This window comes from Nyctibius grandis, chromosome 2, assembly GCF_013368605.1.
Source record: "Nyctibius grandis isolate bNycGra1 chromosome 2, bNycGra1.pri, whole genome shotgun sequence".
Classification (NCBI taxonomy): Eukaryota; Metazoa; Chordata; class Aves; order Nyctibiiformes; family Nyctibiidae; genus Nyctibius; species Nyctibius grandis.
In genome coordinates this window covers 82,082,286-82,109,701 of record NC_090659.1, presented here as the reverse complement: position 1 = coordinate 82,109,701, position 27,416 = coordinate 82,082,286, and the positions used below count along the sequence as shown (strand labels likewise).

The following is a 27,416-nucleotide window of genomic DNA, read 5'->3' as shown; positions in this document are numbered from 1 at the left end:
ATTCTCTCTCATCCAGAGTGTTGTAGTCAAGAAAGGCAATAAGGCACCCTTCTCACACTCACAACTGGTCATCCACACACTTTAAGACAAAACAGTAAATCAAATAGATGTGAGCTGCCTCACATTTAAATGCAATAACATGATGCCTATGAAAATATCATGCACTATGAAGCCTGACTTTTAGAATTATGTTTTCAGTGGGTTGGAAGTTTAATCACGTACAGAAAAAATATTGTAATTGCATAACTGAATAGATGTGATTATTTGTCTTTCTAGCAAACAGAGAGCGACTATTGTGCATGCTTTCAAATGTAATTGTAGTTACATGAGAGCTTGCTTATTAATTACAACCGACTTCCTTTATGATATACTATCTTTTGTTGATGATTTTCCCATTACACATACTTCAGATTTTAGACCTGAGCATTAAAAACAATAATAGATTATATAATATACCTAATACCTTAGAAATGAGCACAGATCTTTGTGAACTGTGTGATATATCAGATATGTATCAGCCACAAGTCTTCAAATATATTATAATGAGTAATTTCATTCACCCCAAAAATCTTTCAACAAATTGTTCTAGTCATAAAAATTTTTTTAAAATGAAGGTTTTTCTCTATCAGAGTTTAAAATTTTTTTTTCATTGTTCATTATATTGTTTTTTACTCAAAAAACCCCAAAGTAATACATCAATCTAAAAAATATATTGATAAAAATGTTGAATTTTTTCAACCCATAACTGTTCATTTCTAACACAATCTCATTCTAAGGTAGACCAGATTAATTCTGCTGAGAGGTCATTTTTCTTCACTAACAGAAGAAGGTCAAACTGACTAGCTTGGACCTGGAAAACTACATTTTAGATGTCTAAATACAGAGAAAATTAAAACCAGCCACAGAACTAGCTCCAAAAGTGTAAACCAGATATAACCACCTGAGCCATAGTGGTAAGAAAAACACAGAGAAACGTGTGAATTGCAATATGGTATTCATTACAGAAAAGAGTAAATAAAATAAGGACATAACTGCTGGACAAGCAAAGCAGATTCATTGAAACTTGCTGTATTACTTCAATAACAATTTCAGTATAGACCTTAAGGGGACATTATTGCTTAGAAATTTAAAATATTGTCAGATAAAATTTTTTCTGTCTTCAACTTCTGGGCTGCATAAAAAGTAGCGTGCCTAGCAGGTTAAGGGAGGTGATTCTGCCCCTCTACTCCACTCTCACGAGACCCCACCTGGAGTACTGCATCCAGCTCTGGGGGCCCCAACATAACAAGTACATAGACCTGTTGGAATGAGTCCAGAGGAGGGCCACAAAGATGATCACAGAGCTGAAGCACCTCTCCTATGAAGACAGGCTGAGAGAGTTGGGGCTGTTCAGCCTGGAAAAGAGGAGGCTCCGGGGAGACCTTCTAGCAGCCTTCTGGTACCTGAAGGGGGCCTACAAGAAAGTGGGAGAGGGACTTTTTACAAAGGCACGTAGTGATAGGACAAGGAGGAATGGTTTTAAACTGAAAGAGGGTAGATTTAGATGAGATATTACAATTAAATTCCTTCTGTGAGGGAGGTCAGACACTGGAACAGGTTACCCAGAGAAGTCATGGATGCCCCCTTCCTGGAACTGTTCAAGGCCAGGTTGGATGAGGCTTTGAGCAAGCTGGTCTAGTGGAAAGGTGTCCCTGCCCATGGCAGGGGGGTTGATACTAGATGATCTTTAGGGTCCCTTCCAACCCAAACCATTCTATGATTCTATGATAATTTAGATATTCTAAAAGTGCCTTACCATGGTGTAGTTGTGAGCCACCTTCATAAGCTCTGTGCAACCTTGCGCATCAGCAAATGCCCGTATTCCCAAACAGTTGGATGGGTGTAAAAGCTTCATTAGAAAATGGCAGCAAACCTCTACTACTTGTGGGAGCTGGAGGAGGCAGGCAGCTGCTAGAAGATTTTCAATGGTGTCTTCTTTCAATTCCAGGCAGCCTAAGAAAAAGATTGATAACACATGCAAACTTATTTACTTGGTATTTACAAACCATGCAGTATCAAAAGATCTTTTATAAATAATCCTAGCTCTATATAAATAACTCTACAGAAAAATTAAGAAGGAGGATTAGTCTCTCTGACTGGACATCTCAGTGACCTGAACATTACAGTGTTAGAAACTTTTTAAACTACTATTAATTCAACTATATAATAGGGTTACAAATAGAGCCTGTAAAGTGTGGAAAGGAAGAGAAGACTTAGGAATACTGCTTTTGTTTCTATAACAAGACTAAAATCTGAGTATCTGGATATCAACCAGGCTGGGATTTTTTTTTTTTCAATTAAATTGGTGATAAAACTTGCATTATCTTCAGTGATGCAGATAAAAACTCACAGTCATTTACCTCCCTGCAAAGAATTAGATAACTGCCTAATATAGTATGACTAAAACCATAAAAATATCTTCAAAATAGGGCTTAAAATCTCCAAAGTTCATGTTGCTTATTTGTAACGTGACTTTGGGATTAATTTTAACTGAGTAACATATGGCAGGCCTCTCATACCATATAGTTCTTCTAAAAGACTTTATATTAGCTAAAAGAACATATATAGATGCATAATATTTATCTTCCATTAATTAATAATTATATTGCACTGAATTTTGTAATTTCACAAGCCATTGTCCTTATCTTGCACACTGATACACTCTTTAATAAATAAAAGGTAAACCAGAATAAAATAAACTTACAAAATTATTTCTTTTAGCGAGGAATAAGTGTCATTCTTGTCATCATATTCTCTCCCCAAACATCATCTTGAAATATTTTTTTTTACATTAGTATCTCTTATAAGTCTTTTACATTAATAACTTCAGAAACTGTAAATTAGAGATCACAAGGATATCTTGGAGAACCAGAAAAAAAGCATAGGAAATTAAAATGTGTAAATATAATATAAATTGTAAGAAACGAACACTTCTGATATTTCAAACTATAAGAGGATTAAGTGTATATTGATCTTTCTGATCAACAGTTAGATAAACTCACTCTTTTCCCCACACAGTTTTTGTATTTGTTGTCACATAAAGACAAATCTACAAATCTTAATAGTTCTATCACATGGCACTGAGCAGTTCTAAAATCTTCAACTTCATAACAGAATGCCATTGAAAAGAAAACTGCTTTATATTGCAATACCAAATGCAAAATACAATAACCATATCACTAAAGATCTGACTTTTGCTCCTTCTTTCACTGTATCTGGAGCTTTTAACATAAGATGGAAACTGGGAAGTTATATTTTGCTAGATTTCATGTAATACATTCCTTTGCAAAGGTTAGAGCATCAGATCAAGTACACAGCATAATTCCAGTGGATTTCCTCTGCTTATTTTTGTATTTCTGCTAACATCACATGAGTTTCTCTTTATGTTATCTGATTTTTTTTCTAATAATTTCTGTCCACCAGGCATTTATGCAATGTGGTCCAAAGGCACACTCAGAAGCTGATTCTTGGCTGACCCATATATTTATTAATGACACTCCCACATTTGCTGCATGCTTGCATATAACCACTGGCTCAACACACTGTGCATTATCTAGAATATAGTTCCACTGTGTCATGGGGAAGCTATCAAAAGATAGTTGTTTTCAGGTCAAAACTGATAATCCCAGTACCAGAAGGAAGAAAAATAAAAATATGCAAAACTGCTGTGAAAAGTAGATGGACTGAGAAATGTGCTGATGGAAACAAAACTAGAAAAACGTAGTTTTCAATCTCCTTTCCTTAGATGCCATTTATTTTTCAACAATGAGCTCAAAGAAGTCTCTGGGCCTATGAAGGTGATCCAGATAACATCTGCAGAATGACATAAGGACTGAAAGAATCACCATCCTTTATGAAGAAAGGTAACAGTGCCACAGTTTGTCTTTTTATGACTAAATGTAGCCTTAGGAGAAGAACAAAAAGAAAACAGTTGAAGCCACATCAATCTATTTATTTTCAAATTGAAGATATTTTCTGTTAAGTTTAAGGAAAATGAGTACTAGTAGGGTACTAGTTGAGTACTAGTAGAATAAAATAAGATTAAGACACTAAAAATTATCTGGTTTATAAGTTATATATTTCTTTATGTAACCAATATTTTGAAGGAGATCCCTCACATTTTCATGGAAGAGTATCAACAAGTTTCTGCCTCATATTAATCGAGGCAGGAAACATACAATGGCTTCTGGGATACCTGGGGATATGAATATATTATAGCTTGACTTACTTTTAACTAAATTCAGAAACACCAATTTACTACTTAATATATCTAGGATAAGAGAGAGAAAATTACACTCAGCTTGAGTTAACAAGGAGTTTAACTGTGCTGTTTTCTGTCCATACTGTCTTATCCTGCCTTTTTTATTACATTTTTTTTCTGCACAAACATGATAACAAGTAAGATAGGGCTCTCCAAGATCCTATTTCTACAAAGCATTAGCTTCAATGGTAGATAAGTATCTAATCCATCTAAATGCTTTCCAAATCTTACTTATCTTCATTTTTAAACATCAAGACACCTTCACAAGTTTAGTCACAAGGGCTGTATTCACTTTTTCAGAAGGGCGCTAAGGCATTTTTTATGCAAATTCCTCTGGGATATCAAGTGTTTAGCATGGTCAGAGTTTGGGAAAAAAACTGTTAAGAGGCTCGGTATATACAATGTCAAGTCTTCAGTTTCATATTGACAATCAAAAGATCCAAGCATCTATTAAACTGTTTAATAGGATATTCAAGGGGGCATTAATATTACTGCTTCTTCAATTCACTTCCCCCTCACATTTTTATGCAATAAAAAGCTTCCACCAGTGCTTTAGCCTGAGCAAAACAAATTAACCAAAGCTTAAAATCTCATTTTGTGTTACATTAATTAGGATAAAAAAAATATATGAGAAAAAAACAATCGAAAGAACTTTAATGGATACTAATTGTTATTCTAAATTATAGCTCTATTTGTGACAAATTTTACATATATTGCTTATGCAGAAATTAAAACACTTGTGTTTAGGATGCAATCTTATAATGAATACATAAATTTTATTACCTCCTTACCAAATGTGAAGCATAGATAATATATAAAAATTCCCTGATATCTTTATTCTTTTGCTAAATCTTTTTCCACATTAAAAAAAAAGTTCCCAAACTTTCTCTTAACCTTATCTTTTGCTTATATTATTTCTTCTACTCCTTAGGCTACATTGTTACAACTAATTTTGTGTATAGAGAATCACTGCATCTTTGACCACTTTTGCGTGATGTCAATACGATCAGTGTGTGAGTCATGGGAATCAGCCTCACACAGCTAATGACCAATAGGTATCAATGCAAATATGGTGGGATAACTCAGTAGGTACTCCTCATTTACTCTGTGCATAAGCAACAAATTTTAACCCAGATCTGTAACACATGGTAATATAATTTTACCTCATGCACAATGAAGTTTCTCTCTTGTAATTACACATTTATCCATTCATAGCAAGACTCTTCAAAGTTGTTAAGACAGCTGTGCATAAGTGTGCACTGGTGAAGCCATGGGAAGTGTCAAGGAATTAGAAACAAATGCTATAACTACTTCCTTTTAATCAGGTGTTTATCTTTTTAACCTTTCCATTTCATCTGTCTTGATCAGTTTCGTTGCAGTTTTGAAGAGTCACTAAATAGATTTCTTTCCATAGGCTACCTGGTCATAGTAACGCAACTTCTCAATTAGGTCTCAATTTTTTAAATAAAGGAAATAAACAGTGTCAAGATAATATTTATTCAAATTTTGCATAGTAGATGAATTTTTTACAATTATGGTTACAAGAAGAAATTGCTTTTTTGAAACAGCATCAAATTCCAATGAAGACTAGAAAAAGCTTATAAAAAAGGTGCTATGCTTCATATTGCTATAACAGACCTACACAAATGGATTTCAATTGGGGAAAAAAACTTAGGATCAGCCAATTCCCTGTTACCAGACTATTGATCTTACATACTAGCAGCCAAAACCTAAACCAAACACAAATTAACCTCAGAAGTATGTATGAGCCAAAGATGTGTTTACTTGAGAGTGCTGATTAATTACTTGATTTTTTTGGCAGCCATTTTGGTATCAGCCACCATAAATAAAAGACAAGTTAAAAAAACACTTAATTAGGAAAAATATTTTTCCCCAGTGGAAAAAAATTTTTCCCCAACAGAAATTTTATTCTGTCCTGAACAACTTCAATCCCTCTCAACTCCAAATTAAATTGAATCATCTGATTGGAATAGATTTTTTTTTTTCTGTTCATACAACATCTCTCTTTTAATCCCTGTGGACAAAATTCACCTTTTGAAAAAGACAACTTATTTTAACTCTTCTTCACACAGGGGACTTAAAGTGATTTTTTTAAAAGTAATTTTATTTCACAGAAATGTAAATTAATCTAAAAAACATTTAAAGTTAAAATCAGGAAAGCATTCACTTGATTCAAACATATAACTTTTGACTACGATTAGATAACTGACAATGTAATCAAGTATGGTGCTAGTTTTTGAACACTTCACTACCAAACATGATCACAAAATTATGTGAATGTGTCATTTCAAATAATTTTTATATTAAAGTTAGATTTAAGTATTATTATGTGTAACAAATAATTTCATAAATTATTCTGTAGCCATAAAAATATTTAGTTTGGTAAAAATTAAAATTCCCTGATCACAGTAATATGAGAATTCTTATACATAAAATATCTTCACTCTTAAAAACCTATACAATTATTTACACCCTAATATTGCTACATCTTTGTTTGAGTAAGCTGACTAAACTGGTCTAATCACATGGTCATTGGTGAATACTGCCAAAGTCCACTGTATTTCAATGGTGTGGAAAATGACAACATTGCAGAGTGACAGGAAATCCTATTAACAAATTAAAATCCCCTCTGAGTGGGAACCTTCTTGCAAATGTCTGGCTAAAGGTCAGAGAAGCATATTAGCCAAAATATGCCATGATGTATTACCTTTTCATCTGCTGGTCTGAAAAAAACAAAACAAAACAACACCTCTGTTGTATACTGAAATATCATGGTCATGTTTTTAAAGAAAGTTTGTCTGCTGACTTATAAATATCAGCTTTTTAGAGAGAGACATTAAGCCACTACATTATCCTTATGAAGCAACTGCCTTTCTTTTAACTTAGCTGACCTTAGATACTTGAACTTAGTCACATATACCTGTGAGATATATATACAAATATTAGGAGTATAAACAATAAATAATTTTAGCTATGAGTCTAATCTTCATAAAACCTTTTTCTAAACAGTGAAGAAAGATACATTACTGCTCTGAAACACAGCTGAAGATATGTCTTTCCATTGGCTATAGAAAAATTGTTAAGACATGAATTTCGTTGTTGGGAATATTCTCTAAAGATTACGAGTTTGTATCTGTGTACATGATCAATATATTAATAATTACATCACCCATAGTTCAACTATTAGACTGCCATTATATCTGGACATTTTAAGCTTACTTTATATATAAACAGAGCAATACAATCTCACAGGTTAAAACAAAGAAAAAATCCTAAAATAAATGTTACCTCAAAAACAAACAAATATAAACAGCCTTTATTAACTAAATTCCCAACAGCACAAATTTTGCACACATATACCAAATAGGGTGGGAGAAGACAAGAATTATTCCCAAAAGCTCATTTTAGTTATAAGGCCTTAGTTTCCCTCAATTATTTTTAGTCAATGGACTTCAATACTTAGGTTTGCTTCCAGGCTGTACGTCCTGCTCATCATGCTGCACACATTGAAAACCGCTCCAGGAATACAAAAGAAAACTTCATACCGAGGAAGGGAGGAAATGTTGTTCCAAAAGACTTGTACCAAATACTAGGTACATTTCAGGGGGATTTTATTCCAACGGTTGCTTTCTACTGATGGTATGAAGGGGAGTGTACTACCTTTGTCTTCCAGTGCACTGGCCAGGCTTCCAGAACTATCCCAAATGACCTGCCTCACACAGGTCCTTTTGCTACAATCAAAACCACACAGTACACACTCTCAGTATCTATATCTCAGTGAGGTACAGCCTTTCTATTACACTGAACACAATCAAGCCCTGACCTCTGGGGAAGAAAAAAAAAAAGGAAGAAAAGAAAAAAGTGTCAAGGACAAAGGAACTCAGCTTTCAGGTTTGAAGGAGCAGTATTTTATTCTCCACATGTCTGAAGCTAGCTCAGAAGCAGGAATACTTGCCTCTGCCAGAATAAGCTTCTCAACTTCTCAGGTGACGATTTGGCAGCTTGTGATATGGTAGCACAGAGCAGTTCCAATTGCCAACAAAAGATTTTTGCTTATGAGTCCACCTTGCAGCCTAATGAAATATGCTTTGCTTTGGGCTGGATTTCACCGCTGGGAAAAGTGAATACTACAGTAGCATCCTGTTCTGTGGGTACATTTCAGCACAGTCACTGTGTGACAGGCACAGAATAGAAAGGGAATGAAGGCATGTTTTACAACACAGGGACAGGAGCAGAGAAACACATGAAAGGTAAGGACCTCTTTCACATGCTGACATTGTCATTTTCCTGAATTCTTTGCTTTCTTTTGGATCTGTGGATACACAGCTAGGCAGCTGAGCTCAGCAGAGTGGATATGGGTACACTCCTCCACTGCAGGAAGTCCAGAAAGAAGCACACTAAAGAGTTATCCCATGCTACAGCAGTCTATCTGATCACTTTACTGATGTTGTTTAGGCAACAGCATGGCATGTACCAGATGACAACACAGAGGGATAGCACTCCACTCAAAGGAACCCTCTAACTTTTCAGACATGTCCTATATTAATGTTCAGTGCTTGGTTCATTCTCTTTGGAGATGGAGAACTTTGAACCTAGCAAGGGACAACTTTAAAAATGCACCTTATAGTGCACTCACAGTCTAACTGTTCTCCCCCTCCACACCCTCTGCTTCCCTGAGCCTGCCCAAATTTATTTTAGTGACTTCTCAGGGGTAGCAGGTTGTACAAGGAGACACAGTCACTAGCTATCTCCACATAACATCCTGAATACTTAAAATTTATGGATATCCAGTTCAGAGCTCTTTTCCAAGCAATTCTCATATACTGCACCAAAATATATTTATTACTTTTCCTAATACATAGTTGCAAATTCTTTCCCTTAATGGAGTATCCTGGGTAAAACAAGAAACAGTAACAGTTCATTTTGTTGTATAGCTCTAGAAACAAGCAAGGACTTAGTGTTTCAGTAACAGGAATGGAAAACACCTGTTCCATCTGGACACAAGATCCTCAGAGCAGCAATTGCTCAAAAAAAAGAAAAAACTGAGGCAGTCAGTCTCTGCAGTTCATTGAGCTAAATGAGTCTATGAAGATCTTTCCCACAGACCTGAATTACGTGAAAGCCCACACTTTGTTTTAGGATCAGAAAGACATTCAGTGTAGAAAGGTATTTGATGCCAACCAGGCTGACATCCACAGATAAAGGAGAATGAGTCTAGTCCTAGAGTTACAGTGAGGAAATTCGGAAGATTCTTGGATTGTACACATGGACAGTATAGCTGATAATTCAATCCAGGAATAATCTCTGCTGTTGCACTAAGGTTTTGCTCATGTATAAATAAGAACTTAATGAGGAACACTATATGAAAACATGAATCTTGTCAATTGCTCCAGCACTAGTAAGAAATGTAACTGGAGCAAAGGTACATATGATCTTGGAAGTGTAGTCAATGAAGAGCATCCATGGACAGATAATCTGAATGATGGCTTTGCAGATCATGAGATTACTACCACCTTTCCACTTCCTGAATTGGAGCAACCCTGATAAACAAGGCTTCTATGGATAATTGCAACTCTCTCTTTATTGACTCCTGAAACAGAGTTTATGACAAGTATCTGCTCCTGGAAGACAACTTCACAGGGGATGCTCCATATCCAGAAGTTAAGTTTATTCAATGTCTACCACCATCCGGTATAACTTATGACCATTTTCCTGTACCCTCCATTACACAATGGCTAACAAAGTATTGCAGGTCAATTCAATTACATTAACTTGTCCTTTTATCACTCATCCCAGCGTTCCTGGAACAACTGATCTCCCATCTGAAGTGAACAGTAATTCACAAGGGCTTATTCTGTGAAAGTGCAAAGTCTATCAGCATCAAGTATATGGCAGAGCAAATGTAGTGGGACAGCAGAAGGTAACAGTCTCCTGCAAAAAGCGCTAAATAGAGATGGTGCATGTTCACAGGGGTGTCTAACATGATACCACAGAACAAACAACTCTTGAACTTACTCAATGTGTCACAGAGGTAGAGGCAAAGACCTTCATGATATGCACAGTATCAGGAGTCACTGTCACTGTTTAAGTCTGGGCAAGCTTTTAAGTGCATGACAGATGCTCTCTATTAACCCTTTCCTTCCCCAGAGAGAAAAAGAGAAAAGGGAGAGGGACTTAATGGGCTGGAAAGTTAAAACAGTTTCAATAAAAAATAACAATAAAAAAGAGTATTATAAATAATGAACTATATACAAAACCACTATTGAGGTCCCCCCCGATTGATCACATCATGCAACTTCCTCCTCTCTCCTCCCCCCCCAAAAAAAAACAACATGCAAAACCCAAAACCAAACCTGCCTGGAACATTTAATTAATAAAGCCTTTGTTCTCAGGGAACATAAGAGTCCTTGTGCTTAAAGGCAGTTTCTTTTTTGCTACATCCCTGCCATCTGCCCTGTGTGTGTTATTAGATATAACACTGACAGAGAAGACACTTGAGAGTACTTTAATTAAAGAATGTCCCAAATAAAATCTAATTAAAAACTATGCAGTAAGGCTTGAACCTCTTCCATGTATGATCCACACCCAATTTTTTCAGATGTGCATAAATGAACTAATAGAAAACAAAAAATCCTTGATTAACTGATTTTTGCTTTTTCATTTTCATTAGTGGTATGAAACCACCAGCCTATTCTTCTTATCACTGTTGGGAATGCACACTAATTAGATAGCCCAATGCAGTATGAGAAAATCTATACTAACTTCACAGCTCTGTTGTAACTTCAAAGGAAGGATCCCAGAGTCACCAATGGCAGTAAAACGCCAGAAGCCCAATCTCTAGCTCCGGCCCTATCTGAAACATTTAAGAACAATTGCAAATAACAAAAACTCAAGTTTTAAGATCAAGAAAGAAGCATTACCTATGAAAATGAGGTAGAGAAATACCCTTCTGAATTACTGCTTATCTTGAACTCTAAAAAGAACGAAGAGTACATATCCACGTATCCAAGGGCACTAGGATCTCAATCCTAGGTTTTCTACTATCAATCATCTTGCTGTTTGAAAAATGAAACATACTTTCTTATCACCACTCCATGTAAGTGTTGGCTTCATAGCTCCTCACCTGGCTCACAGGAAACATTTAACAGACACGCAAAAGAGGAAGATTTGTTTCCTCTTGAGTTATAGTTCTGATATATCACAGACAAAATATACTTTGTTCATCTGAATAAACCAATCAAATGCAGAAAACTGTGGATAAATTGAATTCATACCTTGTATAGAAGTTACATATTTTTTACCTGTCAAATATATCTTTTACAAAAAAGTGGGAAAACCTCTGTGGTTTACCCTTGTGAATCTACACAAACTACAAGCAGCACATAATTTTGATGCAGCGTTCTACTAATAAATCTACATCATATATATAATTTGATTTATACAACTTGTAATTACATTATAACTTAACGTATGTAATTAGAAAACTCTGTGCTTATTTCAGATAAAACAATATGCAGCCACTACCTTATTAATTTATTTACAAAATTAAGTACTTCATTTATCTTTCTATATTAAAAAGACGCTTCCAAAAGAACCCCAAAGCCCATCTAACATAGAGTTTATAGTATATATTTTAACACATCTCAATTTTTTCAGCTTTAACCAAATTGTGTTTTATAGGTATATTTATCACATTAACTTTATAACTAGTCACACAATCTTCACAGAAACTTTAACACCTTTTACTATCTTTAAATAAGTATTTTTGGCAGTCTAATTTTCTGTCTTCCTGCTACTACTCTTAGATGGACAGCTGCCTTCACTTAGGAGCAGCGCTTATCAAGGCTGTACAGGACTTGATGCTCTGCTGGTCACCATGTAATTCTACCTTGCCAATTATTTAGAAGTCTATTTGCTCACACATGAGTGAACACAGTCCAGCTTCACAGTGGGTCATGACTGTCATCTGCCTATTTAGGTGATACAGGGGGGACAATCTACTATTGTATAAAGCCTTTCATAATACTCAAAAGCCTTTCAAAACATTGTAACTTCTTTATAAGAGAGCAGTATTTTCTTTAAGAAAAAAATGAAAAAAGTCCAAAAGTACCACCTATTTTAAAAGATCAAGTTAAAAAAAAGTGAAGCAATTACATCAAAGAAAATGTAACATTTTCCCTTAAAAAATGAAAGCCTGAAATATGGAGTTTGTTTAAATCTAATAAATAAATAACCAAGACTGATAGAAAGGCTATGGAAGCTAATCTGATGGTAGCAAAATATTTTCTTTAGCTTATGAGGTAAAGGAATTCTGACTCTCTACTGAATCAGAATTCTGCTTTATAATAAATATCATTAAAATCCAATATAAATTTTAAATAAACACAGGAAAATAGCCTAATTTTGAAATAAGCAAGATCTAATCGCTTTCTTTTAGATTTTAGCAAAATTATTTTTTAATTTATTTTAAAAGATTAAGACCTACAATCACAAGCCAGTTTTCAAGATTTCTTGAGGTTTTTTTTCATTACTGAAAAAGGGAAGCAGCTTTCACATCCCTTATTCTAAAACGGCTGGGAAAAGGACATTTGTCCTCAGTATGACATATTTAAAGAAGATTATTAAAATAAAACCTACCACCTTTAGAAAAGCTTCAAAATCACATTTACATAAAAAATATATTTTTACCTTTATATTTCTCTTTCTTTTTAACTGGAACAAAAATATGCCAAATATCTTCTAACATAAAATTTTTACCTCTCTAATAATATTTAGGATGTTTCTGACCAGATAAAAATGCACTGCGTGGCAGAACTGAAATTATAAAAATTCAACTGCCTTACTGATGGTTTAGTTTGTTTTTTTTTTTCTCTTCTTCTCATTGAAGGCTAAGAATAACAAAAGATAATATCAAAGGGGTTGTCAAGCAGTGACCAACCTGTCCATGCCAGCCCAAACCAAGATCAATTAAGCTAAAGGAAGTCTAAGAATAGATTGTATATGGTGGTAATAAATGCTGATTTTGGAATGGATGAATATTACTCTATGCAACTCTGTTGCATAGTTTCATGTTTTTTAAGCTGTTAATTATATTAGCAAGTAATGTGCTAAATAAGAGTTTATTGTGGACAATGGTAACAGATAAAGTAATGATTTGCACAAATGAGGTGAAAAGGAATGATTATTTGTTATTTCTCACATAAGTAGAAACGATGAGAACACAAACAAAATTGTCAGCAAATTTGGAAATACCAAAGGAAATAACATAATTTACATACCTTAACTCACTACCAGAGTATGCTGTACAGGCTGAAACTATACATGCTTTCAAAAGGATTAGACAAATTCACATTTGATCACTGACTACCAAAGTAGATGAAATTACTTTCCATAAAGCTGGAAGCTAGGAGGACATGTCAGCCAAAATACAGCTTTTCGTATCGTGCTACCAAATATCTATCAGATATTATTACCAGCAAGTCCCTTGAGTTAATGTATTTATGATCCAGCCCAATACAGAGTCTTATCTACTCTGTTACAGAAAGTATTTAGAAAGGGACAAAAGAAAGAACATTTATTAATGATTTTTAAAAAGTAGACAATATAATTTTGTTGTTTTGAACAAGCTGGAGTTATCACCTATTTCAATGACTCAGAGGAATCACAGAATGTTGGGGATTGGAAGGGTCCTCGAAAGATCATCTAGTCCAATCCCCCTGCCGGAGCAGGATTACCTAGACCATATCACACAGGAACGCGTCCAGGCGGGTTTTGAATGTCTCCAGAGAAGGAGACTCCACAACCTCTCTGGGCAGCCTGTTCCAGTGTTCGGTCACCCTCACCGTAAAGAAGTTTTTCCTCATATTTAAGTGGAACCTCCTGTGTTCCAGCTTGCACCCATTGCCCCTTGTCCTGTCAAGGGATGTCACTGAGAAGAGCCTGGCTCCATCCTCATGACACTTGCCCTTTACATATTTATAAACATTAATGAGGTCACCCCTCAGTCTCCTCTTCTCTAAGCTAAAGAGACCCAGCTCCCTCAGCCTCTCCTCATAAGGGAGATGTTCCACTCCCTTAATCATCTTCGTGGCTCTGTGCTGGACTCTCTCTAGCAATTCCCTGTCCTGGCACTCAACAGCCACTTCAGAAATTCTATCCAGAAAATCATGTCCTTTCAGAAGCATATGGATGTTTCTGGAAGCACAGGTAAGAACTATTTTAATTAACAGGAGTTAAAAGGAAAAACTGAAGACACACAAAGCAATGTGTAACTAGCTACCAAACTAATATTATTCCTTTCATACTGATGGTTATAGCAGATGTTAACTCTTCTTTCAGACAAATATATCTGTCTTTCTTCAGGTCTCCGATGTACAAAACCTCCCCTTTGCTAAATTTTAATTCGGATATTTAGCAACAGTATTTGATTTTATTGTTGGAATTGAAGGGTCTGGCATTGGTACAGGATACTTTTACCTATAGTAATACTTTTCATAGATATGCATATTTTACACTTCTTGAACTACTATTTACTACGTATGATTCATAATAAAAATGAAATAATCTCACTAAATACTAAAAAATACAAACCTGACTGAATTACAGTTAGTATAATGTGGAAATGGTTCCCTTTTTTAAATCACACTTAAAAATATTTGCGGTGTAATACTATTAATTTCTAAGTTTTTCAAACAAGCCCATGTTCAGCTGTATTTTCTGAAGTGTTCAGTTGACCCCAGGGAAAAACTTCTATTAGCAGAAACTATATATGAAATTTTTTTTTAATCTCCTTGAGCTAAGAAAGTAGTGTCAGGGAAAAGAGAAGAGTGAATAACAGCCCATTTGTAAAAATGGTTTCCTGTTCCTGAGGTAAAAGAATAAAGAGCTAAACTGGCCACAGATATGAGTTGCTGAAAACTTTTTGACCTACTGTGCAGTCAGTAATCGCCATTTGGCAGTTGAATTCTCCAGATACTCTGTCTAGGCTATGTATAATCCAGGCTACAGATTAAAAGGCTGAATGGGAATTTCTGTTGACTGCTACACTACTGGGTATCAGAACAGTGGCTATTTACTTTAGTTTTCAGTGTTCCCCTTGCCAACATCCACACAGCATAAAGAAGAAATTGAACTGACTCAAAGGAAAAGGGGACATAAACTAGGCTAGTGGTAAATAAGGAATCAGAGAGCAAGAGAAGATACAAGATACCACAAATCTAGATAAATAATGAGAGATTGTGGAAATGAAAGGAAACAGAAAAAAATAAGGTTTGAAGGGACAGGTTTTGATCCAGCAAAGAACATGGGAAAACAGAAAGATTAAACACATTCTTTATTCCTCAGTTAATTTCAATAAACTGAATAAGTTTGGGACCATGTTCTAGGAATTCCTTGATCACCTGTGAAGTATCACCAAATTGTCCATAGCGCTTTTGAATGCTCTTGCCCTCTGTACAAGGGTGGCCACATTAATGACAAGCCTGTGTATCCAGACTATACCTAAGGTTTGTTAGAGAGATTGCTAGGTGGATTTGCCTAAAACTGCCAGGATCAATATAGATAATTGTGTTCCAATGCCTGCAAATGTTCCCTAGTACTGTTTAATTTACTAGCATAACTGTAGCTAGGAAATTTAGGAGTTTGATAAGACATCTGATGCAGAGAAAAGGAATAGATAAAAAATAATCTAACATGAATTTCAAGAGATAAGGACACAAGCCGAGAATAAATCAGGATAAATCAGAATAATACAGGACAAAGAACCTGATGGAGTAGAAATGCAAGACAGCAATCAAAACCAGGACAGTCCATAGCATCCAATACGTGTACTCTTTTAGCATGCAAAATGGACTCAATTTTCCTGAATCTCATCACTCCTCCTGTCAGTGAGTATTTGTGAAATTTCCTTTTCAAGTGTAAACTTAAGACAACATTTTAAGTCTCATTTGGTCTCCAAAATGGGTTAGAAATAAAAGGATAATGGTATATTACCACCACAAGTGACAGAAATTAGAGACCTTTGTTAGCACCTTAAGTTTCTAATTCTTCAAGGTGACTTTATGATAGTTGCCATTTTTAAGGTACTTTGGGGCTTTATGTAACAGTTTAAATGAAAGTACATTACAGATGCAAATTCACATGAGGCAAATTAGAAAACACTGGAATTATCCTACCTATGGAGTTCTCTTTTCATCCATTTGTGAAGGCTGGCCCTTATTTACCTAACCACAAGAAGAAACCTCCAAGTTTTCCACCTCATGTAATAAACAGAGTACATCACATGGCACAGAAAAATCAAGGAGAGTAAAGAAGCTGAAAAATCTTAATCTTTTGCAGGAAGTGGAAGGAGCTTGCTTTTAATAGTTTTTCATTACCTCATCCACTCTCCAAAGTTCTGAGAGATAACCGATAAAGTTCTGAGATAGCTTTGATCATATTGAAAATGGTTAAGTATTTTTTTGCCTCCTTCTGTATCTCTTTCTTCTCTTAATCTACACTTACATGCTATCTTTTGTTGACAATATTATCTGTGCTCTCTGTTTGCATCTGACCTTTTAGTGAAAACTGAGGCAGAAGAACAATGCAGTACTTCAGTACTTCCACAAGTTTTTTTTTTTTCCCCAGGTGAACAACACTGTCCCTCATCTTCCTCTTACAGAAGGATTCAACATTACCAGTAAGGTCATTTGCTATTCTGTGCCAAGGTATTCTTGATTTTGCCCCAGTATTCCTGTGCCATTCATTTTACACTCATACCTAGTAATCAGGTTGTATCCTTCTCATGCTTGATGAAAACTACTCACATGTTCTTCATTTCATGGATCCCTAGCTTGAAACCCTCTGGATGATGTACATTCCTGAATGGCAAAACCACAACTGAAGAGGGTAGGTACTACTCTTTGAACATGTAGAGTACTATATAAATGAAGATCATCTGACATTCCTAGAACCAGAATTTCTCAAACATGATTCTCAAAAAAAAAGCATTTTTTAACTTAAATTATGTTTATTTGCAGCTTCTATTTCCTATTAAGATAGTAAAGTTATGTCATTAAAAAACTAGCACATATCCTGATTAAATATATCAAAGCAAACAGCAACATATGATTAAATTATATATTTAGAGAGGATTAAAACTGCAGGCTATGGGCTATACATTTAAAATTGAAGCAAAAATCAAATATTCAATAGAAACATCATGATAAAATATTGTTAATTTAAACAATATGATGATGTCTTTTAGGAAAGAAATGGAAAACAGCATATATTTATGCTTACATGATTCATAGGCAAGGAGAGACAAATTCAAACTAGAAATGTTATTATTGGCATTTCCTCTCTTAATTACTTTGTTAATTTAGTATACTTTCATATTAATGCACTTCAGATACATTGTGCATAATAGCTTGTTTAAGGATAAAAAACAAATCTACCACGCATTAAAATGTAGCAACTATTCAGAAGGAAGTTCTGAGTTATTAACTGTGAGTTATAAGTTATTCATAAGTTTATATTACACAGAGTACCAGCCTATAACAGGAAATGAAAGTGACAACATCCAGCTCACAATAGAATATTTTTAAATGGTTTGTTATTTAAAATTTAAATAATTACATAAATCTTTTAAAACTGAAATTTGACTATGTAATATAGGGCTATTCTTCAAAAAATACAGATGTTCCTTCAATGATCTTATGTAATCTGAATCCTGTGCATATGAGGTATTCTTTTTAATTATTTGAAAACCAAGAAAAATACATAATTTTCTAGACTGTCCTGTTGTACTTACAAAGGCTGACATATTTAACAGTTTGGAGGGGAGATAACAAAATCTGAATTCAGCTCTAGAAATGGTAAATAAGTGTTTGGATTGATTAAGATTAAAAAGAAAAAATATTTAGAAAATAAATGTCATTAATTGGCATGTAGCAAACAAAACTACCAACACCTTTCTCTATAGGAAATATGACGTATGCAGTACAACACCTGTATATGCAAACTGAACAAGATCCCACAGTGCGTTGGCATCTATGCCTTCCATTTTGATCTCTTCTTGCTTGGCTTCACAAACATCACTTGTAAACATGGCAGCAAAGTAGTCAGAGACAGAACTGAGGACAAGTCTGCAAAAAAGTTAGAAACTGGTGTCATTTACATTGATATATGTATTAGAAATTTCATATATATGTAATTTTTTTTAAAACATATTTTCATAGTAATTATAAATTACCAAGAGCAATATATTATTAATGTATGTAGGCAATAAAATACAGCATGATGTTTAATTCTAATTTATTTTTGTCTCCTGTGATATGAACTAAGTGGTACATTAGCATATGACTATAAAACAGACATAGAAATTAGCACTCAGTCTTTCTGATAATTTTGCAATCATGTAGACGTGCCAATTGTTAACAAGATAACTTGTCTTTGATACTGAGAGGTTATTAGTGAAACACATTTCATACACCAGAGGTACTCATCATTGTTCTTAAAGGCTATTTCTCATATACTTTACTAACAGCATGTGACATTACACAATCCTTCAATCATCAGCAAAACTGTTAGTCGCTTAACTTGTTATTCACTAAAAAAAAGAAATAAAAAATCATTATGCAATGCAATGTTTTTGTTAAGAAACACTTCTAAAGGAAGATAACTCCAAAATATTTACAAAATGTATGTGGCTTGTTTGGAGATCTGATTTAGATAAATCAAAACCACAGCAATTACCAGGTATGATTGATTGTCATTACTGGAGCCTTAAGATAAGGTATTTTTCTAAATACCATCTACAGTAATATTATGCTTTTGTGAGGAGTGAATATTCACAGATGATCTTCAGCTGGAAATGTCCTATCACTATAAATAGTGTACCACATGCTTCCATAAAAGATGGTCACATTTCTGGCTTAATTTGAAAACGTAGTATATAAACACATTGATAAAAGACAAGAATCACAGCTGGAGAACTTGGAAACCAAGCAAAAAATATTTTTCCATTTGTATATTAACTATTTCATCCAAGCTAAAAAAAAAAAATATACTGAAGAATAACAAGTTACCACTTATCAGCCAGTGTGTTGATTGCTTACTTTTGCTTTCTTAGCTCATCCCAATAGCAAAATAAAATATAATAGTTCGGACTGGCTTCATAATTTTACAGTGCAAGTAGGGAAGCTTGAGAACATATATACGATCTTTACTCTGGCTCAAACGATGGTCAATGACTAATTAGGTGTAGAAGTTTTATCACTTCTCATGTTGTGTTCAACTCTAGCAATAAAGAATTTTAGAAGATCCTAATTCATAAACAGTTCACATTTATATTCAAGTAATTAATAGAAACAATAAATGGCTACAAAAAGATGAAATTTGTAATATAGTTTGTTGCTGCCACTCCTAATTCACTATTAATTTATTTTTTTCACCTCTGAGGAACATTTACTTCAATGTTTGTGTATTTGTTGTCTCAACTGAGTATCACAAGTGTGTATTTAGTCAACAATTTAACGATACAATTCTGGATAACTAAAAAAAAAAAATCTTATAACCCTTCTTCAAATACTTTTTCTGACCACTTATAAATAAGTGACTTGATTCACTGTTATTAAATGCTTGATTAAGAAAAAAATCACAGCAAAAAGGAAAAAAAACACAAAAGAATTATTTCTTATGAGATACGACCTCTCACAGCTAGCAGAGATGTAGTTTAGGTCTGTGACTGAAATTTCCATTTGAGATCATTTTGCATTAGCTGATGCTTCAGATTTATTAACCATCATTTAAATTCAAGTACAAGTCCTCAACTGGGTCCCTTGCTTAAAGCAAGGCCAAAGCCCTTTGCTGCATCCAAACCAATGGACAAATTAATGAACAGGAATTTCAATACACAAGTTAATGTTCAAGTGACATATTTCTAAACAGTGGTACCTTATACTTGTAATTTATATCATTTATGTTGAGATATTATTTTTTTTTATAATCTTCTTGTATATATATTCTCAACTCAAAGATAACAAAACAGAGGGAGGACAGAAAATAAGTAACAGAAGGATTACATCTCTTTCATAAACTTCTACAAAAATCTGTGATTTTCACAGTTTGCCTCATGAATTATTCTGAGGTGAGGAAATTCAAAGTAGCTTCTAAAGGATTCCAGCTACAATGAGCATTCGGTCTACAGGACCAGACAGGATCTAGTCCAAAGTGAAAAAACCCTAAAAAATATATAATACATATGTCAGCTCTTCAGCACTACCCATTTTACTTACAGATTTACCCATACTGGTTTGCAGCACCTGTTAAAGAAGATGGCTTAAGTGAGCAGAAAGTTTCTGTGAAGTAGCAGCTCACGTAAACAAGAAAGACAAGTTTTTGAACAGAGTGACTGTCTTTGTTTAGCCTGCACCCAGAGCTAAACAATAAACAGTTTTTCTTCTCACCCAATGTCCCTTCTCCAACCAAGGAAGGGAATTGGGAAAAGGAGGGAGACTCAAGTACTTGAAGTTAAAAAGATTTAATAAAATAAAGAAACCAATATCAACAACAACACAAAACACACAAAATTATACTTACCTACAGAGCACTAGCAAGTTGTTCCAGGAATAACAATCACTGGAAATAAAGAAAGATAGCACAGCAAAAAGAATGCCCCTCCTCCCCCGCAAGCTTTGCCTTTTGTAGTGAACTTGACGTTAATGAAATAGAATACACCTGTGGGCCAGCCTGGGTCAGCTGCCCTGGATTTAACTGCTAATGGCCCTGACCTCCATGGCTGGCGACAAACTGAAACAAACTTCCAGTGGAACCAGGACAGTGACAAAAAAAGAGATATTTTTTAAAGTCTCTTATGTTAATCAATAGTTAACAGAAATAATGAATCAACTATTTCATCAACTGAACATAACTAAAAATTTAACTGATTTCAAGACACAAACTTTTACCTTGGGAAGTGCTTCACAGGCTGAATTGAAGTGAACAGAACTTGCTAATTACACTTAATTCTGAAAGGTGACACCTTTTGTAAATCTTAATTGTGTTCCAGTGTTGAGATAGAAAATGAAAAGTGGGAAATCAAAGCGATCAATTAATTTGTAATGCTCTGCTGCTTTTGGTAGCTCAGAAGGCTCCAAACAGCTCTAAATCTTGGTTTAAAGGCATGTTGACCTATTCATCAAGAAAGGTCAGGTGTCTCAGGATGTCACTTTTTTTCAACTACTGATCTGGCAGTGAGAATATGTAATAAACTCTTTCATCCTTGAGAATCATAGCAGGAAACTCATGGCTTAAAATGAATTTGTGGACCCAGAAATATTTTATCTGGATTAAGGGATTTCTCTACTACAACTAAATTCAGCCTGATATTTTTCTGTTTTCTTTTATAATACAGAATATAACTGTTATGATTTTTTTATCTTATGAAATCAGATTTTATTTTCTTTTTTTTATAGAATATTTCCTTGTAATTCTCACAACTGTTTTCACATACACCTTTGATACAGAATTCCCTCAACATTGTTGGTGCATTTATTAATTAAAAGAAGCAAATGAACAAAAGAAACAAACCTTGATCACTCATATTCGTTAAGCAAGTTCTAACCATATTTTACTGCCAACGGAGTAGAATCTCAGATGTTACTTGGACTGAAAACTCATAGGCATGACAGAACTTTTTTCCACAAATCTTATGCTTGTTCATATAGAAGCTGAACATCCAATGCTTTTAAATGTGATTTGTTGCTCTGTAGAGGACACCAGCTGACACTGGATGTCTTTACTGATAGTGGTGCTGTATAGCTCTTCTTACAGCAGACAAACATTTACTGTATATCCAGAGAAGGCTTCATGATTTCCTAAATTTTAAGGCCTGCAGAACATATACTAAGGCATATCCATGCATGTACTTGAAAAAAAATCCAGAAAAAAAAAAAGAAGCAGACACCGGCTGTCACTTCCAGAACAATTTTGGCAGTACAATCGACTGCCATCCTTTCTGAGTAAAATACACCAAAGGAGAAAGCTGTGGAACAGATCAACTGTTTTGGATTGCACCAGGTAGTGATTACCTTTCCTGATGACTGTAGTACTCAACCTTACCAGCTTACCAAATACAGAAAAAGCTATAACAGCCTTGCAACAAATATAGCTAACAGTAAATTTAATCTAGTACACAGACTATTTCCTGCTCAGTACCAAAGATCATTAGAAAAAATTATGTTCAGCCACCAATGAATTTTTTTGAGACCAAATATTGCCCACTAGCTTTAAACTGGCATCTCCTGTCTCAGAATTCTGATCTGTAGCTAATTGGGATCACCCACTTCCATGTTGTCCATAATTCAGAATCAGATATGCCATATATTGAAGGCCCAATATGCAGACCGGACCCACTTCACAGGGAAGTCTGCTGCCTCCCTGGGGCCCCGGTTAAAGACGCGAAGAGAAAGCTTCCTACCATCGTAAGGCCCTCAGATCATTATCCGTTACTGATTTTTCAGGTTGGCAGCGAGGAAGTAGCTACAAGAAGTCAGAGGGCAATTAAGGAAGACTTCAGGGCCTTGGGTCAACTGGTTAAGGGATGAGGAGTACAAATACTGTTCTCCTCTATCCCTCCAGTTGCAGGCAATGATGAAGGAAGGAATAGGAAGAGCCAGGAGATCAATACCTGGCTCCAAAACTGGTGTCACTGGCACAATTTTGAGTTTTTCAATCATGGGTCCATCTACACAACACCAGGCCTGCTGATGGCAGATGGGGTACACCTGTCTCAAAGGAGAAAAAGGATCTTTGCAAAGGAGTTAGCAGGGCCCATCGAAAGAGGTTTAATAAACGAATATTGAAGATGGAAGCGGATAAAACCAGGCTTGTTAGAGACAAGCCTGAGGGCAGCATGCCAGTGTTTGAGGGATGGTGCGCTAGTGAGGTCCTTCAGTCTGCCATCTCAGTGGAGGCAGGAGATGGAGAGCTATGTGGCAGCAGAGACGCAAGGGTTAGTGATGGGTTAGAAACTGTGGAAGTGCCTGAGAATGGTCATGCAGGAATTAGGGCTTCTACACCCACAAAGGTGGCAGGTTCATTAACCCAGCTGAAGTTCATCTACACTAATGCACGCAGCATGGGCAACAAACAGGAGGAGCTGGAAGCCATTGGGCGGCAGGAAAACTACAACATACTTGCTGTCACAGAAACATGGTGGGATGAGTCGCACAACTGGAGTGCTGCCATCAATGGTTATAAACTTTTCAGAAGGGACAGGCAAGGAAAGAGGGGCAGTGGGGCGGCCTTGTATGTTAGGGAGTGTTTTGACCATCTAGACCTTGAGGATGGTGATGACGGCATTGAGTGTTTATGGTAAGAATCAGGGGGAAGGCCAACAAGGCGGATATCATGGTGGGAGTCTGCTATAGACCACCCATACAGGATGAAGAGGCAGATGAAATATTCTATAAGCAGCTGGGAGAAGTCTCACGATCAGTAGCCCTTGTTCTTGTGGGGGACATCAACTTACCGGATGTCTGCTGGAAATACAACACAGCAGAGAGAAAACAGTCTCGGAGGTTCCTAGAGTATGTGGGAGATAACTTCCTGACACACCTGGTGAGGGAGCTAACTAGGGAAGGCACTCTGCTGGACCTCTTGTTTGCAAACAGGGAAGGACTTGTGGGTGATGTGATAGTTGGAGGCCGTCTCGGGCATAGTGAAATGATAAGAGTTTTCGACTCTTGGAGAAGTAAGGAAGGGGGTCAGCAGAACTGCTACCTTAGATTTCCAGAGGACAGACTTTGGCCTGTTTAGGAGCCTGGTGGACAGAGTCCCTTGGGAGGCAGTCCTGAAGGGTAAAGGGGTCCAGGAAGGCTGGACACACTTCAAGAAAGAAATTTTAAAGGTGCAGAAGAAGGCTGTCCCATGTGCTGAAAGATAAGCCGGCAGGGAAGAAGACCAGCCTGGCTGAACAGATAGCTTTGGCTGGAACTCAGAACAAAAAAGGAGAGTTTACAAACTTTGGAAGAAGCAGGCGACTCAGGAGGGCTACAAGGATGTTGTGAGGCTATGAAAGAAAAAAATTAGAAGGGCCAAAGCCCAGCTAAAACTTAATCTGGCTACTGTCATAAAAGACAATAAAAAATGTTTCTATAAATACATTAGCAGCAGGGGGAGGGCCAAGCAGAATCTCCATCCTTTATAGATGCAGGGGGAAACATTGTGACAAAGGATGAGGAAAAGGCTGAGGTGCTTAATGCTTGCTTTGCCTTAGACTTCAGTAGTAAGACCAGTTGGTCTCTGGATACCCAGCCCCCTGAACTGGAAGACAGGGACAGGGAGCAGTGTGAAGCCCCCATAATCCAACAGGAATTGGTTAGCAACCTGCTATGCCCCTTAGAAACACAAAGGTCTATGGGGCTGGATGGGATCCAACCAAGGGTACTGAGAGAGCTGTTGGAAGTACTCACCAAGCCACTTTCCATCATTTATCAGCAGTCATGGCTAACGGGGAGGTCCCAGGTGACTGGAGCTTAGCAAATGTGACACCCATTAAAAGAAGAGCCAGAAGGAGGATCTGGGGAACTACAGGCCTGTCAGTCTGACCTCAGTGCCAGGGAAGAATATGGAGCAGATCATCTCGAGTTCCATCACGTGGCACGCACAGGACAACCAGGTGATCAGGCGCAGTCAGCATGGGTTTATGGAAGGCAGGTCCTGCTTTACTAACCTCATCTCCTTCTATGACAAGGTGACCCATTTAGTGGGTGAGGGAAAGGCTGTAGATGTTGTCTACCTAGAATTTAGTAAAGCCTTTGACACCCTTCCCTACAGCACTCTCCTGGAGAAACTGGCTGCTCATGGATTGGATGGGTGTACGCTTTGCTAAGTAAAAAACTCACTTGATGGCCAAGCCCAAAGAGTTGTGGTAAATGGAGTTACATCCAGTTGGCGGCCAGTCACAAGTGGTGTTCCCCGAGGCTCAGTACTGGGGCCAGTTCTCTTTAATATCTTTATCAATGATCTGGATGAGGGGATCGAGTCCACCCTCAGTAAGTTCACAGATGACACCAAGTTGGGCAGGAGTGTTGATCTGCTTGAGGGTAGGAAGGCTCTGCAGAGGGATCTAGACAGCCTGGATCAGTGGGCTGAGGCCTACTGTATGAAGTACAACAAGGCTAAGTGTTGGGTCCTGCACTTGGGGCACAACAACTCCATGCAACGCTACAGGCTTGGGGAAGAGTGGCTGGAAAGCTGCCCAGAGGAAAAAGACCTGGGGGTGTCGATTGATGGCTGGCTGAATACGAGCCAGCAGTGTGCCCAGGTGGCCAAGAAGGCCAACAGCATCCTGGCTTGAATCAGAAATAGTGTGGTCAGCAGGACTAGGGGAGTGATTATCCCCCTCTACTTGGCACTGGTGAGGCCACACCTCGAATACTGTGTTCAGTTTTGGGCCCCTCACTACAAGAAAGACATTGAGGTGCTGGAGTGAGTCCAAAGAAGGGCAATGAAGCTGGTGAAGGGTCCAGAGCACAGGTCTTAAGAGGAGAGGCTGAGGGAACTGGGATTTTTATAGTCTGGGGCAAAGGAGGCTCAGGGGAGACCTTATTGCTCTCTACAAGTACCTGAAAGGAGATTGTAGCAAGGTAGGTGTCGGTCTCTTCTCCCATGTAACTCATAATACAACGAGAGGAAATGGCCTCAGGTTATGCCAGGCGAGGTTTAGATTGGATTTCAGGAAAAATTTCTTTACCAGAAGGGTTATCAAACACTGGAACAGGCTGCCCAGGTAAGCGGTGGAGTCAACATCCCTGAAGGTATGTAAAAGATGTGTAGATTTGGTACTTAGAGACATGGTTTAGTGGTGCACTTGGCAGTGCTAGGTTAATGGTTGGACTTGATGATCTTAAAGGTCCTTTCCAGCTAAAACGATTTTATGATTCTATGTCTTTTTCTTTTTCTTTTTACTCAGTCCTTCCCATGCACAGTATTACAATTGGCTTTAATACACGAAGTAGAAAATGGTGTCATTTTCAACTCAGCTTCAGTAATACAGCACAAACCCAAATCTTCTTTTCTCTACTCCCTAATGGACTGTATGAAACTAAGCAAAGAGTGCTTACTATAAAAGCTATTTGTACCCTGAAGAATTTTGCTTGTTGAAACCTCCATCCTATGTTTTACCCATGGTACCATTCTTTACTGTGAGGGTAGTGAGACACTGGAACAGGTCACCCAGAGAAGCTGTGGATTCCCCCACCCTGGCAGTGTTTAAGGCGAGATTGGATGACGCTTTGAGCAACCTGGTCTAGTGGAAAGGTGTCTGTGCCCTCTGTGACACTCCATGGGAGGAGGTAGAAGAGTTCAGAGTGAAGCGGGGCCTGAGAAGAAGGGAGGGGTGGGGGGAAGGTGTTTTTAGTATTTTTTTTATTTCTAACTATCCTACTTCTGTTATTAACTGGCACTATATTAAATTAATTGCCCCCAAGTCAAGTCTGTTTTGCCCATGACAGTAATTGGTAAGCGATCTCCCCGTCCTTATCTCCACCCATGAGCTTTTCCACCTTATTTTCTCCCCTTGTCCTGATGAGAAGAGGGAGTGATAGAGTGGCTTGGTGGACACCTAGCGACCAGCCAAGGTCAATACAACACAATCAGACACGTGTTTAGGTAACTTAAACTATAGATCTCCATTGATTACAATGAGATTACACACACGGTCAGATCAAAACCAAAACTCAACTGGATAACCAACTTCAGATTCTCAGAAATGATCTCAAAAGTCAAGGCCCATTTCTGCATGTGCAAAATCTTTAACTGGTACGTAGTCAATTGTGTGAACTTAAGATCTTTTATGTCTGAAAAATATACAAATAAAATCAGAAGAGTTCCTTGTGGAGGACACAGAAATTCCTTTGAAAATATTAATGGCATTCTTAGTATTGGGAAATAGTCTTTGTCTACTACTCCTTCTCCATTAAAAAAAAAAAAAAAAAAAAAAAAAAAAAGTTATCTATCAAGGTTATTATTAAAAGCTTATCTAAATTGCCTTGCTGCTTTCCCTCTGCTAGCAGGAAATTTTGTTGTTGTTGTTGTTCTGTCCCAACCATAT

General features: G+C 36.6%; 1 protein-coding gene across 2 annotated transcripts in view; it reads right to left on the bottom strand.

The window, feature by feature from the left end:
- KLHL1 (kelch like family member 1) overlaps positions 1-27,416 on the bottom strand; it is a 264,468-nt gene that overhangs the window by 147,202 nt on the left and 89,850 nt on the right. For both annotated transcript variants that reach the window (XM_068423667.1, XM_068423675.1), the window contains 2 exons: positions 18,308-18,444; positions 1,796-1,992 (listed from right to left, as the gene is read on the bottom strand). In XM_068423667.1, coding sequence (XP_068279768.1) covers positions 1,796-1,992; positions 18,308-18,444 — 334 coding nt within the window. The remainder of the gene's footprint in view (positions 1-1,795; positions 1,993-18,307; positions 18,445-27,416) is intronic.